The sequence below is a fragment of the Sitodiplosis mosellana genome, unplaced genomic scaffold (assembly GCF_009176505.1).
Source record: "Sitodiplosis mosellana isolate CC-2019 unplaced genomic scaffold, AAFC_SMos_1.0 Smas_scaffold_6089, whole genome shotgun sequence".
Classification (NCBI taxonomy): Eukaryota; Metazoa; Arthropoda; class Insecta; order Diptera; family Cecidomyiidae; genus Sitodiplosis; species Sitodiplosis mosellana.
In genome coordinates this window covers 186,201-200,875 of record NW_022601330.1, presented here as the reverse complement: position 1 = coordinate 200,875, position 14,675 = coordinate 186,201, and the positions used below count along the sequence as shown (strand labels likewise).

General features: G+C 35.3%; 2 protein-coding genes and 1 long non-coding RNA gene across 5 annotated transcripts; 1 reads left to right on the top strand and 2 right to left on the bottom strand.

Moving 5' to 3' along the window:
* The first annotated feature begins 18 nt into the window (after nucleotides 1-18).
* On the top strand, nucleotides 19-945 carry LOC129573474 (iron-sulfur cluster assembly 1 homolog, mitochondrial). The gene is made up of 4 exons (XM_055453975.1): nucleotides 19-250; nucleotides 336-389; nucleotides 461-536; nucleotides 603-945. Exons 1-4 carry the CDS (start codon nucleotides 86-88, stop codon nucleotides 779-781), a joined length of 474 nt encoding a protein of 157 aa, XP_055309950.1. The 5' UTR covers nucleotides 19-85; the 3' UTR covers nucleotides 782-945.
* A 325-nt stretch (nucleotides 946-1,270) lies between these two features.
* Nucleotides 1,271-14,387, bottom strand: LOC129573470 (uncharacterized). 3 transcript variants are annotated; one of them, XM_055453969.1, is made up of 6 exons: nucleotides 13,856-14,274; nucleotides 13,215-13,779; nucleotides 11,707-11,870; nucleotides 2,378-2,512; nucleotides 1,775-2,307; nucleotides 1,271-1,682 (listed from the first exon to the last, which is right to left on the bottom strand). In XM_055453969.1, the coding sequence occupies exons 2-6, from the start codon at nucleotides 13,417-13,419 to the stop codon at nucleotides 1,409-1,411; spliced, it is 1,311 nt and encodes a 436-aa protein (XP_055309944.1). In that variant the 5' UTR covers nucleotides 13,420-13,779; nucleotides 13,856-14,274; the 3' UTR covers nucleotides 1,271-1,408. The 3 variants fall into 3 exon arrangements, with proteins under 3 accessions (XP_055309944.1, XP_055309943.1, XP_055309945.1); XM_055453968.1 differs by having other exon boundaries at nucleotides 13,215-14,387; XM_055453970.1 differs by lacking the exon at nucleotides 13,215-13,779.
* Nucleotides 8,824-9,847, bottom strand: LOC129573475 (uncharacterized). Its single transcript, XR_008688596.1, has 2 exons — nucleotides 9,388-9,847; nucleotides 8,824-9,290 (listed from the first exon to the last, which is right to left on the bottom strand). It is a non-coding gene; the product is annotated as an uncharacterized LOC129573475 (long non-coding RNA).
* Nucleotides 14,388-14,675: the final 288 nt, after the last annotated feature.

Genomic DNA, 14,675 nt, shown 5'->3' with positions numbered 1-14,675 from the left:
CCACTTTGACTTTGTATATGAGCCGAGAACTAGCTGTCAATTTATTTGAAATGTCAAAATAATCACGTAGTCCGTAGTGCTATTTATGTCAAATGAAAAATATATCAATGTTTATGAAATCGAGGCCAAAAGCAAAATTAGTCGTAATTCAGCTGAAAAAATAGTGAGGATGTCTACAAAAGTGGTAGCAACAGCAGCTGTAAGGGCAGCAACACGAAAATTAACTGCTTCAAGAGCCGCATTAACGCTGGTAATTTTTATATTTCCATTATTCGTACTGAATCAACAATGCAAAAGTCAATCGAGTCATTCGCTTCTTATTCGCTTTTCCACAGACACCAGCAGCCGTGAATCGAGTAAAACAGCTTTTAAGCGATAAGCCTGATGTTGTAAGTTATTTCTGATTTTCATTTTATTGTGTTCCCAAAATTATCAAAATGATTTTTCAATTTTTGTTAAGCTGGGCCTCAAAGTTGGTGTAAAGCAAAGAGGTTGCAATGGACTCTCCTACACACTAGAATATGCAAAATGCAAAGGTAATTCTTCAGAAATGCTATATATATCAAACACAATTTTATAAAGTTCAAGAATATCTGTCGTAGACAAATTGGATGAAGAGGTAAAGCAAGACGGGGCTGTCATTTTAATCGATAAGAAGGCCCAGCTTTCACTCCTTGGTACAGAAATGGATTTCGTAGAAAACAAACTTTCAGCAGAATTTGTCTTCAACAATCCGAACATAAAGGGAACATGTGGGTGCGGGGAATCGTTTTCACTATGACCCCCCTCTGAAGAGCTGTGAGTTTGAACTCACTCCTATGAGTTTAGTGCTTGGATTGAGCTAAATTTAAACTTAGTTACATATAGAATGTTACCAAACCTGATGAAAATTTATTATTTTACCCTGTAAAGCTTTAGGAATAAATAAATGCAATTAATGTAGAATTTCTGATAGATTTTTTTATTCGTTGAGAATCATTAACATTAATAGGAAAATTCCTGTTTGTACGGATGTGTACAGATTCTGTACTACAGAAATATGGGGGAGACTTGAAAAAAAGAAGATTTGTTCAACTTTGTAGCTCAGTTCAAAACAGGATCAAAGACACATTTTTTCAGTTGAAAAATTTGAATCGAAAAAAATATACCTACTCCGTTTCGCCAAATTACATAAAAAGCTCAGAAAATGTACGGCAAGAATTTTCTTTGTTCTAGTTCGAAATGTACTTGTACAATACAGTAGGCTTTGAAAACTAAAAAATCAATTTAATTAATGGATTGGTTAATGGATTTTATTAATCCTACATTTTCTTCTACTTAAAATTATGTCGAAATTCCGTATACAAATTGTTTAAAAATTAAACTTAAAATCTATATTGAAAATAGTTTGCCTCTCTGATATCTGTTTTTATGTAATGTCATTCAGAATTCCCTTCCCGTAAAACTCCATTACAGTTTCTCTCATTCGTGTATGGTATTCGGGGGTCTGCATTTGCGTCATTGTTTTTTCTTGATTATCACTCTTGAAGTCATCGATTGTAACTGCATCCAAATCCACAATTTTGTCCGGATGGAAAGTTACAGCAGGCAAAAGCCACATGCAAATACCCAAACCATACATGTATCTATCTCGTAATTCACTTCTAATTATTTCGTTTAATGTTTGCATATTCGGCACATATCTGGGGTGAAATTATGGAAATAAAAACAAATATAAACAATGAAACAATTAGATGAAAATGCAAATAACAAGTAAAAATTTCAAGGCACATACTCATCATGAACATCAAATTTTTGCAGCGTTGTGTATAGGGACTCAACATAGTCATCTATCAGTTGATCCATGTGATTTTCTCGCACGACGTATTCAGTGCTTGTATAAAGAAAGTGTAATATGTCGATGACTGGTGACGTATATCTAAGCGTTTGTAAATCAATGAATTTCACACCATCACACTTGTTATGGTGATCACACCGCCACATTATATTATTTATCCAGAGGTCGCCGTGAGCCACAATAAAAAATTCTTCGCTGGGATTACCTTTCACGCAGTCAAACATTTGTCTAAAAAGTTGCCCTTTGAGCTTCTCTACTTGTAGAATAGCAGGGGCGAGGTTTACATAGGTTTGACTCGAATTTCGTAGACTGAACAATGCCTCTTTCAATGAACACTCCAAGCTATGTGTAAAAAAATCTGCCGCCTCAGCACAATAGATGGATTCACCTATATTTGAAACCACCTCCGCAAATTCATTGCAGTGCAAGATCTTGGCCGCTAGACTCAAGCCATGTACAACTCCCAATTCCTATAATCAAAAGAAATGCACCCTTGTTGTATTTTAATGTCGATTTCAAAAGTGTCTTCAACGGACTGACCTGTAATACGAGTTTGCATTGTATGTAATCAAGACCTTTTAATCGATTTCCCATTCGATAACCAAATGGCTTTAGATCTTCCAAAACAATCAGATCATCATCGTTTTCATCTGTCCCGGCGAACAAACAATTTACCTTAAATTAAACATCATGAAACTTTAAGAATCTTTTCTTTTTCGTCAAAAAAAACCGGAACCCCGCATAGGTTCTGACATTGGCGATTTAAGCGAGGGGTAATTTGGAAAAAAGTGAAAAAATTCTGGGTTATTCTAGAGAAATCGAAAATAATTGGGGGGTAATTTCAAAAATTTGCTTCAAAATCAAGGGGGCAAACAAAAACCTATGAGCGACACTGACATCGTATATTCTGGTAGCAATAAAGGTGTCAATCGAAACAAATTTTCATTATTATTTTTGAATGTTCGATCGTTTGTTCGGGAAAAACTTCAAACACACGAAAAATAAACAATTACATCGAGGTCCTCAGAATCGGCTGAAACTTTGCACGGAAGTTGTGTTTGGGCAAAAAATCAGAAAGCCAAATTTTTCTCCCGAGGTCTAGTTTTATCCGGAAATTTTTGAATTTTTGGACCATTGATAACAAATTTCAACGCAATCATATCTGGATGAAATTTTCACACAAGTTAGAGTTTGAGAAGGCCTAGGAAAAGCAAAGTGAGGAAAAGCCTAGTGAGGAAAAAAATAGCAGTTTTTTCAGATCAAAACATCGTAAGAAGCCATTTTAGGTCATCTTTCAAACAAATAAAGACAGTCGAAAAATCGGAAAATTTGAAAAAAATTATGTTTTGTCTCAAAAATTTCTATCGCTCAATTTCGACTATTTTTGGTGAGAAATCGAAAAAAACATTAAAAACCGCCACTTAAAGAGGGGGCATTTTGTTTGCCCACTCTGAATGATTGGTAGCCTGAAAATCGTGTCAGACGGCATCTGGGGAGGTACTCTAAAGGTGTGATCGATAGGCCTTCTCAAACTCCAACATGTGTGAAAATTTCATTCAGATATGATGGCGTTGAAGTTTTTTATCACTGGTCCAAAAATTCGAAAACTTCCGAAATTTTAATTTTTGGATGACCAGAACCAGACCCCGGGAAAAAAAATTGGCTATCTGATGTGAATTTTGATTGATTTCTTGTGGAATGGTCGAATTGAATTGATTTGAAGAAAAAAAATCACTTGATCGCACTTTGTAGTTTGAGTCAATTTTAACCCCTTCCCTGCAACTTTTTTGTTGTTTCTTCATTGAATATTCTAATAGGGCTTAATATCTCCATAATTCCAAAAAGCCATCAAGCATGAATTTACATATGACAATTTTTAAGTTCATTTATTTAACACCGTCAAAAGACTGGCTGAATAATTATTTTTGCAGGAAAATGACTCCAAGAGTCATAAAAAACCTGATCTTTTGATTTTTGTACAATTTAGTGTATAACAATATATGTGTATAAAAAACACCTAGTGGCGGGTTTTTGAAACTTCTTGCTGTGTTATGTCAGGAATATATTAACCTTCAAACCGTGAAACCTATTTTATAACGTTGTTCGTGAAACCGGCGCCTGAGTGCCCCAAGTGCATTTTTGTATAAAAACTAGAGTGTGATAAGAGATAAACGATTTATGTCTTGAGCAAAATTATAGAGCATGTCAAGTACTAAAATATTCTTGCAAACTCTATTCCGTTATCTCTTATCAGTTCCGCGAAAAACCGTCAAAAACGCGAAAAACGCGAGATTTTCCATATCATTTTTTACAGAACTGATAAGAGATAAGAGATATTTGTCTTGAGCAAAGTTGTAGAACAGGTTGAGTTCTACAACATTCCCGAAGACACTAACTTGTTATCTCTTATCAGTTACGCGAAAAATGATAACATAAAAATCGCGTTTTTCGCGGTTTTTTGAGTAACTGATCAGATGAAAAACCTCTAGACGAGGTTAAAATGGAGTGACGCTCCTGTGCGTGGATTTAGCACTCAAAATGACTGATATCATTTTGAGTGACTCTAGGACGCTGGTTTATCTCTGGATACAAAGTTCAAAAGTGTTTTTCGCATTCACTATTGTGAAAATTTACTCACAATAAGGAAAAATATCTTGCGTCACGACTTTTGATTTTAGATCAAGTTTTCAAGCGTTTTGTCGTCTAAAAGTCGTGACAAGATATTTTTCCTTATTGTAAATAAATTTTCACAATAGTGAATGAGAAAAATACTTTTGAACTTTGTATCCAGAGATAAACCAGCGTCCTAGCGTCACTCAAAATGATATCAGTCATTTTCAGTGCTAAATCCACGCACAGGAGCGTCACTCCATTTTAACCTCGTCTAGAGGTTTTTCATCTGATATCACTAATTTTGTAAGGCATTTTTTTATTTGGAAAAATACATTTTTAGCAGAAGTATGTCTGAGTAACACATTCGCATTCTAATTTCACAAGTTCTGGAATTATTCTCGGAAAAATACACTTTTGCCAGAAATATGTCTATTTTAAGGTCTTATCATTGGGAAATTGTAATTTTTTGGGTAAAACATTTGCATCCACATTTCACAAGTTTTGTAAATAGCAAATTTCCACTTTCATTAAAAAAGTCCCATTTCCCCTTATTGGACATTGTAAAATGTGATTAAATTTCAAAATATCCATTAAAAGAGTTTTGAAGTAATTTTAGACCCATTATTTCATTGAAACATATTAATTTCCAACCACCAAAGCTCTGGAAAGTGCATTTTTTATGCATCCCCCGAACAAAAGTTCAATTTCATACATTCAGATGCAAAAATGCCGATTTATGACCAAAATGACAACGAAAAGGATATTCAAGTGTTCGTGGACTCCCATTATTTTCACGAAAAAATAGCAGTTTTCTAAGACCAAATTGTCGTCAGAGGTCTATTTCACGTGTTTTTCGAACAAAAATGTCATTTTCAGTGAAAATAGAGCAAGTTGAAAAGTTCACTTCAATCCGACCTATTTTTCGACCATGAAATGGCCTCAGATCGCATCGTGACCACTTTTAATCGATTGCGCGTCGAAAATTGAGCGGATATGTCTTTCGTGAGCCTTTTTCAGCCAGTAGATGCGTATTCTTGGCAGCAATTTCATCGTAGAAATGCGACTCTTCGTACAAATTCCGTTCATTGATGAATTGCCTATGCCCAGAACTTCGAAATACGAATTTTCCCGGATATATGGCATATGCCATTTTGTTGGTATGGTAGCCGGCTACAAAGCTCAGTTTTTGGTAAAAGATTGTCGGGATGATTTTTGAGAAACCGCCTTTGGCGTGAAATTTAAGGGAGTCGATTTTTCATAAAAATCGACTTTTTTCTTTTATATCACATAAACATTGGCATGTGTGTATGGAACTTTTTGAAGGTCTTCTCAAATGATTACGAGCTGACTTTGCCCGATGGGCGTCTGAGTTGATCTAGTGTGCGAAATAAATACTTGAAAAAATCGTATACATGCAGGCTAGTGAAGCCATAGCCAGCTCTCCTGTAATGCAAATGTCAATCTGAGGACGGGTTTCGATGTGGCCCGACACCAGCTACAGCTTGGGCATATCGGCACCGGAATCTGTGGGGGTCAAAAAAGTTTCCGGACACACGGACAATAAAAAAATAAATCAATACTTTCATAAAAAATCAAGATCAAACTGCCAATGCCCATAAATTTTTCGTTTTTGGACCAATCGGAGCGCTTGGACCGGCGTTCGAAAGGAGGTGAGAAGGATCTTCTCTTGGACACCTCAGACCAACCCCTGGGTACCCCCTTCGTAAGATATGCTTATAGATTTGAAAATTTATTGAAATTTTCCAACCGCTATATTTTTGTCTAGACCACACTTTAGGCATGGGGGATATAGTGTTTCCGACTATTCGGGCCAAGACCTTTCCAACGGTACCTAACATACCGGGGCTCAAATAGTGTCCTGAGAAAATAGCATACTTACTGTATATATACTCGTGACGCAAAAACTGGCATTTTTGATATTTGGCTTGAAATGCACAGTCTATGGAGCGTCACTTGTCGGACTATCGTCCTCCGTGATAAGATATAACAAGTTAAAGTTTTCGGAAATGTTGTAGAACTCAACCTGTTCTACAACTTTGCTGAAGACAGATATCTCTTATCTCTTATCAGTCCATTAAAAAATTAGATACAAAAAATACACGTCTTCCGCGTTTTTTGCATATTTCGCGGAACTGATAAGAGATAACGGAATAGTGTTTGTAGAAATATTGTAGTACTTGACATGCTCTATAACTTTGCTCAAGACACAAATCTTTTATCTCTTATCACACTCTGGTTTTCATACAAAAATGCACTTTGGGCACTCAGGCACCCGATTCACGTATAGCGCATCACACATGCTTATGCACATATGTGATGACGTAGTATGCGTATGTGAGTATGTTAGTGCAATTCATGTTGTAAAATGTTCAACAAATCGAACCATCTTTGTGTAAATCATTTATGATGAAAAATGATAAAGATATCGGCCATTCCACACGAAATCAGGGAAGAGTTGCGATGTGAGTTGCAATGTGAGGTAAAAAATTAACGCAAATATTTTAAAAGGAATAGATTATGGAGAGAGTAATTAATTTTATGCCAATACAGTAGAACCTCGATTATCCGTCCTCCCATTATCCATCACCTCCGTTAACCGTCACACCTTTTCAAGGTGGAAAAGTTTTTTTTAAGTTCATTTTCCAGTTTATTTCACTTGAACATACGAATAAAGTTGCCAACTAACTTTCATAATTAAAATCAATTATGTGCCGTTTGTACATTCGCACAATAAGATTTGAAATCAGAGGCTTTGCGTTTTCTGTATACTTCTCGTATATACAAGATTGTCCAATATATTGGACAATGCACCAAATCTGTTCTCATATCTATCATATATTTTCTACATCACCCGGTTTTTCATCATAAACTAATTAGAAAGTATGGATTCTCATATCTATCATATATTTTCTACATCACCCGGTTTTTCATCATAAACTAATTAGAAAGTATGGAAATTTTGATTACTTTGCCTTTTTTATGAGAATCTCGATTATCCGTCTTTTTCGATTATCCGTCAAGGCGCTGGTCCGGTGCCTAACGGATAATCGAGGTTCTACTGTATACCAATTCAATTAATGTAATAAAATGTAAATATATATAAAAGAATATCTATATATTAATCTACAAATGCAAAGTTGGTGGTACACTTTTGACCAACTTATGCTCAACCGATTTGGATGACATAGGTACCATTCGAAAGGTCTCCGAGCGTAGATGTGCACAAAGCCATAAAACACTCACTTTTGACATTTGAGACATGAGTTATGGCCGTTTGAGTGATGATGAGTTTTCCCCATATAAAATGTATGGGAGTTCACTCAAACGGCCATAACTCCGGTTGTATGTGTCGTATGTGAGTGTTTTTTGGCTTTAATCGCATCTAAGCGTGATTATCTTTCGAATGGTACTTATGCCGTTCAAATCGGTTGAATGGAAGTTGCTCATTTTGTGAAAAAATAATGAAATGATCGTTCTACGCATACAGCACAAGTCAAGTGCTGTTTGAGCTGTACTGTATGTATGAACGGTGCGGCCGTGTGGGAAAGTCTTTTGCGTGTTGTTCTGAGGGTCTGGGGTTCGATTTATTATGTGGTCAAAAACTTTTTTTTCTTTTATTTTTAATTTTTTATGTTTATTTTGAAAAAGTATTGCTATTTTGTGTATATTTTCATGTTAAATTTTTTTTTCATTATTTGAAATGGTTTAATTGTGTTTTTTTTATTTTGAAAATGAAATTCAATAGAATCTATGTTTTTGCGGTTGTATACGCTGAAATGATTGATTCTTTTGTAATTTTGTTGAAGAAAAATTTTTTGTGGTGTTTTTCTATGAAAAAAAATTAAATTTTGTTATTATTTAATAAAACAAATGGAAAAAAAGCAAAAAAATAACTTCCACCCGCCACTCCCCAAGCTGTGTTCCGAACCTCAAACCTTTTAATTTCAACGTATGCGTTATCCATACGGCCACACTGCCGTTATATATTCGTGGGTCCAAATGGTATTTGATTTAGCTTATAGAATGAATGCGGTAGCATAGCAGAACAGCATTACACAGTAGACATGTCTGTACATGTTTATTTGTTCGGCTGTTCGTTTTGCTGTTGTGTGGTTGTGCTGTGATGTAGAAAAGAAAACAAATCCACATAGTTTCGATAACTTCCACATCTTCACAGTTTCAAACATCTTCGAAAATCTTCACAGTTTTTACGTGAGAAATTCCCCTAGGGAGATAGAACAAAGCTAAACTTAAAACCACAACAAATACATGCTTCTTATTGAGCCGTAAATAGAGATACAGTGTGTAAAAGAATGAGAAAATTATGGAATTGAATGGAAATACTGTATGTGTTTTGTCTGGGAAATGGAATGATTTTTTTTTATTGAAATAATAAGAATTATAATTTCACTTTTTGTGATGTTCCATTTTGAAATATTAATGAGCGACTATGGGAGCCAAAAGTCGATGATGTGATCCAAATCACCCAATACACATTGTAGAAATTCCACCATTTCTCTTCTTGACAGTCGTGTAACGTAGGTTCTTTCTGCTGCAATTGTGATAGCAGCAACGTGGCAAGGAACCCTCATTTGCTCTGTCAGCGCAAGCACTTCCAATTCATTTTGTTGTTGTGTCAACAGTGGTGCAACACGGACCGTGAATTTGAGAAATATGATTCGTTTTTCCATTTCATCGATCAGTTTGCGTTCATCACTCTCCCATTTGTCCATGTCTGTGATTGAAAATACGTAGCTGGTGAATCGAGTGGAAACACCGCATTTCTTTGACACAATTCCAATCGGTCGTTGCATCGTGCCTAACAAGTGAATAAAACACGTGATACGAACAACGAAAAAAATGACTTCATATTTTTCGATTTGTTGAAGGAAATTTTAATTTGTTTCCATACTCACTGAATAATTTCACCATTTATTTTCTGAAATTTTCGCTGTGAAATTCGCAATATTCTTTCGTTGTTTGTTTTCGTTTTTTGTTCATTTGCTCTTGACAGCAGTGATATATACAATGTTTCAGTTCGGTCGCTGAAATGTACAGCATATAAACTGTTGAGACAGTCGAATGAGAGAGAGTATTGAGAAAGAGTTCGATTTGTGTGCACTGCAATGAATAACGTTTTTTGCTCCTCTTTGTGTGCGTGCGCAGATATACAGACTAAACAGAGAGACAATGTTTTGAGCTGCACACGAATGTTCTCTGTGACACACTGTGACACATTCGTAAACACTATGAATCACAAAGAGAAGCATCCATCTCCGACATTTTTTTCATTTCGCATTTTCTACATCGCTATCGTTTCTATTTATTGTGTGACGTCAGTGTTTCACACAAAGTCATTTCTATTCCTGTGAATTGCACGGCATTTTATAGCATATGTATGAAAGGAATGGATGAATTTTTTACTTTCCTTTGTGTGCGTGCACAGATATACATGATTGAAAGAGTCGAATGTTTTGTGTGGAGGGAAAGAGAAATTGGCGAAACTATTAATAATTAATTATATAAAATATTAATAGTAATTTTTTTGTTTGTGTGGTCAAATTTTGACCACGGGCGAGCCTAGTTTATATCAAATAAACCACCTCTGGCGAAGAAACGCTGTATGGTGCAGAATAATAATAATAATAATAACAAATATTCTCATAAACATCATCTTATGAATATCTGTCGGAAATAAAAAGAATTACATTCGCAATCCCAAACTGTTCCGTACCGTTTTCCGTATTTTTGGATTTTATACTTTTCTGCAGGACCCGAAGGTCCTAAAGGAAAGTATTGCGATTGGCTCAAATTTTAACACCCCCCACACACGACGACAACGACGACGACGATGACGACGACGGCAAACGAACGGAAAAGTGTCTCAAAAAGTGGTTAAGAAAAAACGCGTAGAAACGCGTAGAAACGCGTAGAAACGCGTTTCATGAGTTTTTTTGATGATCTAAACCAATTTTGCGAAAAAAGTTTTCGGGACCAATTCCTATACTTTCCCTTGACACGGTGTGTACGGAAAAGTAAAAGTGGGTTAGAGGGTTCTAGGTTGTTCCTGTGTACGGAAAAGTAAAATAACAGAATTAATGGGAAAAAACTGAAATTTCAATGCCGGTCCTAATTAAATTTCCATGACTTTATATCTTGAAAACTAGATTTGATGTGACCAAACTGATGATGTATTTGGATTCATAGGCTCAAAAAACAATAAAAATTACTCTCTCCTTGATTATTTACATGTTATTTTCGAAATTTGTAGCTATTATAATGATGAATCTATTTTTCAGCTTATATCGTAGGCCGTTCTCCTCAAAAATGAACACTTTTTATACATTGATAACATTGCATCTGGATTTTCTATAAAAGTGGCCTTCAATACCTTTTATTTAAGTCATAATATGTGTTGATATCATATCTCTATCCAAAGTTACAGTACTTTCTCTACAAAATTTAGTGGAAAATACGAGAATTTGGCCACTTTTCGGGGCTTTGGTGGGCTCAAAATGACTTATATCGATTGAATCAGTACAGTTCCTCTCTAGAATCTCAGAGAGAGATGTCAAACAAAGAATTTAAGTGCTATGTGGTCTAAATATGTTCATTGGGAATGCGCATTGAAATGTTAAAACCGAAGAGAAAGTTCAAGGAAATTTCGAAAAAATTGAGGGTCAAAAACCAAGCTTGTTCAAATCCGATCTTCATACTTTCAGAATCTTATTTTTTCACCAAAAAATGGAACGTAAGAAAGTTTGAAGCTATTCCAAAGCGTTTTACGGGCAACTCCCATACAAAATTGTCAAAATTTTGCCCGAAATTACCCATTTTTCACTAAAAACGATCAAAAATCGATGTGAAACCGATTGAGTGCTGTCCATTTGTATTATATTTGTTTAATTCTACAGCCGCAAAGCAATTAATTTGGTAAAAAATGTGATAGCAGCGAGTAAAAAGTAGATATTCCATCAAAAATGACTAAAATCGATTGTTTGGCGATATACATAATGCGCCAGGTCCCAATCAGAGGTTTTTGACATTTTTGGATTGGAATTTTCTTTTCCCATGATTCTTCAACGAATAGGCTATTTGCCCCCGAAATTCGTCAACTTTTGTCGGAAACGATGCAGTCTAGTAAAAGGTGGCCTGGATATCGTTGCCAGAACCTATGGGAACTCCTGAAAATTTGCAATTATCTCTCAGCTACGGCACTGTAGAGTTGTACTTACAAATGGTAAGGGTAGCCCAACGCTATCCGCAAACTGGTGGAATTGCGGCATAACTTTCGTATATGCAACAATTTCATTAGCAAAGGCAAAATCAGCGCGGAATAATATACGTCTCTTCAAATTTTGTAGCTGTCGCTTTACAATTAAACTGCGTTGATATATATCTGGAATAATAATAATAGAGAAGGTGAATATATGAATTTTTTGGGTGTTTGATTCCGTTTAAATAAGTGGTATTAATATTAGTCGAATAAAAAAAATTCCAACATTCTTCGCCATCCGTGCATTAGTGGATCAGTTATTTAGATTAGAGCATTTATTTCCCAGGTGCATTATTCATTATCATATTATAGCCGTATGAAATAAAATGTTCTTTGGTTGGTGCTACGGAGCTATTTTTCATTTTTAGTATACATGTATACATTTTCAACGTACGTACTCTCACTCTCTCCCCTTTCCCTTTCCCTTTCCACTGAGCTGTCCGAAACACGTGAGAAATGGAAGGAAATCAACACGAATTATTCCGATAAATACGAAATGCATTTATGACCTTGACATTACAAACACAAATCAACAGCGACGCTGCGCATTTTACCATATATTACACATTCGTCTATGTACTGTACATACGAAATGCATATATATCACATGTTTTCGTTCTTTGTGTAACTTCGTTTTCAGCTGGCTGCTTTATATGCTAGCAGTACACATGAACGTTGAATATTTATATATATACCATCTAACACCATAATATCACAAATGAAAACGCGAATAAATGCATATCGGTCGACTTGCAATAGAAGAATGACAATATTGTCATAAAAAATCAATAATCACGTACATACTGTATAACATTCAATGCCAATGCTATTTTGAAAATACTTTCCCACTCTAAATGTGTTTGTTTTCAAATATCTCATTTGAACTTGAGCTTCGAAATTTTCTCCAAATTTGATGAATAAATTTTTTCTTCTTATCGAAATTATTTGATATAAATGCACAAGTTTTGGTATGATTTTCGAACCAATCTCTAGATCGAATCTCGTTTTGGTCACCTCTCTTTGAATGTGCTTTTGTCTTTGCCGGGGCAACAAAATTACGTTTATGTAAACGAATTACGTTTATGTAAACGAATTACGTGATTTGAATAAAAATGAAAACGGTCTGAAATAAGTGACCGATAAACAGTGGTTGAACAATTTTCTTCTTATTTTGGCAACAAAAGAGACGACGACCAACAACAACAACAAAACAACAACAACAATAACAACTTTTTATTAATGGTTAATTGGTGGACATCTGAGCAAGAAAGACAATTTTCGACACTGCTTTAGCCTAGTTTTGGTTTTCAATATACAAAAATTGTATATTTTGTTCGATTTCGAAAAAAAAACACAATGGTGTCATAATAACTGTCTTAATGCGTTGGTGGTTTTATTGGCTGACACGCGATCGATTTAACTTTTTTTTCTCGAGATTTATGAAATCGATTAGTTTGCATTGCATACCATTTTGATTTTGATTTTTGTCGTGTGTCCCACTAACAATGAGACGCTTCACCACTGACATATAGTTGTCCCCTTCTTGGCTGCCCGCCATCGAAATGATCATTTTTACCAGTATGCTGTCATCACATTCGTGAAAACGCAAAATTTGCTCGATAGTCTCTTTGTTTTCCGATTCAATGGAATCATTCGTTTTTTTTGAATCCATATTGATATTTTCTGTGGGGTGCGCACAGGCTGTTGCAAAGAATCAACAACACAACAACGGCGGATTAAAAAAATACTGATTATTCAACGCAAGAGAATAAAAAGAATGAGTGCGCGTATGGCATTTAGTCACTGTCGTTTATTTGCTCTAGCCAGCTTCTGGTCGTTATTTGTATTATGTGTATCGCGCAAAATAGTTCGATGACTTGTTGCTTTCTCTCTCCAATTCAGAAGTACGCACTCGCTCGGTTTCACACTTGGTCAACAACTTAATTTACTCCGAACACACGTGTACCGTGCGCGTTCTATGCTATACACAGGTGACGATGCTTTGACGCAAGACTCACTGAAAAGTTCAATGCTATCGAACAAATTTTGCGATATATTTCAACAATACAATTTTACACATTACTAACAATATCAATCAAAAGTTTTACTTTTTACGGTAACGAAAAATAGAACAAGCTCCAACATTTCAAATTAAATTGAAAACATCGATGGTCACATTTTATCACAGATTTTTCCTTGCACTTGCTGCCTGTTGCTTGAGTGCCACATTTACTTCCTTGTTTTTTCTTTTATAAAAATTTATGCTACACTATTTTAGTATATTCGATAATTACATTTCCCATTGTTTTTTTCTCGCTTTATCGAATTTCCCGTAGTATAGTTTTGGTTTTATTAATGGACTATATGATCTAAAATGCAAAAGGCACAAAACGACTGACACTTGGACAAAATAAAGCTATCTGCTCAAAATTAGTAGCAACAGAAGCAGCAACAGCAGCCGACTAATAAGTTCATGTATTTTTGCACAGACTGTTCGACTGGTTATGAGCGAATATGTTTTTGTTCGGCTTCGATATAAGTTGTGCACGAGTTTTGTTTCTCGTACTCAGCCAAGCAAACAGTCGGTTACATCGTGTCGCACACAGCCAACATGTACATACACACGATTCAACGATGGCTATCGATGTATTATTTTTCGCAACACTTCAAAAGTTGAATTTCTTTTCGGTGGATATGACACAACTATGCATTCGATTGTTTACAATGTTTACTCGCTCTTTTCCCTCTCCCAATGCAGAAGCATACCGTAGTATTAGTATCTATAGCTACATGCTTGCGTACGGAATGGAAGAGATGCAGATGCCGAATATGCGTAAATATCAAAAAACAATTTTTTTTCATCATTGAGCGTTCAAATGATTTTATTTTTATAACAAGACACAATACTTCTCACTGTTTACCATCAGA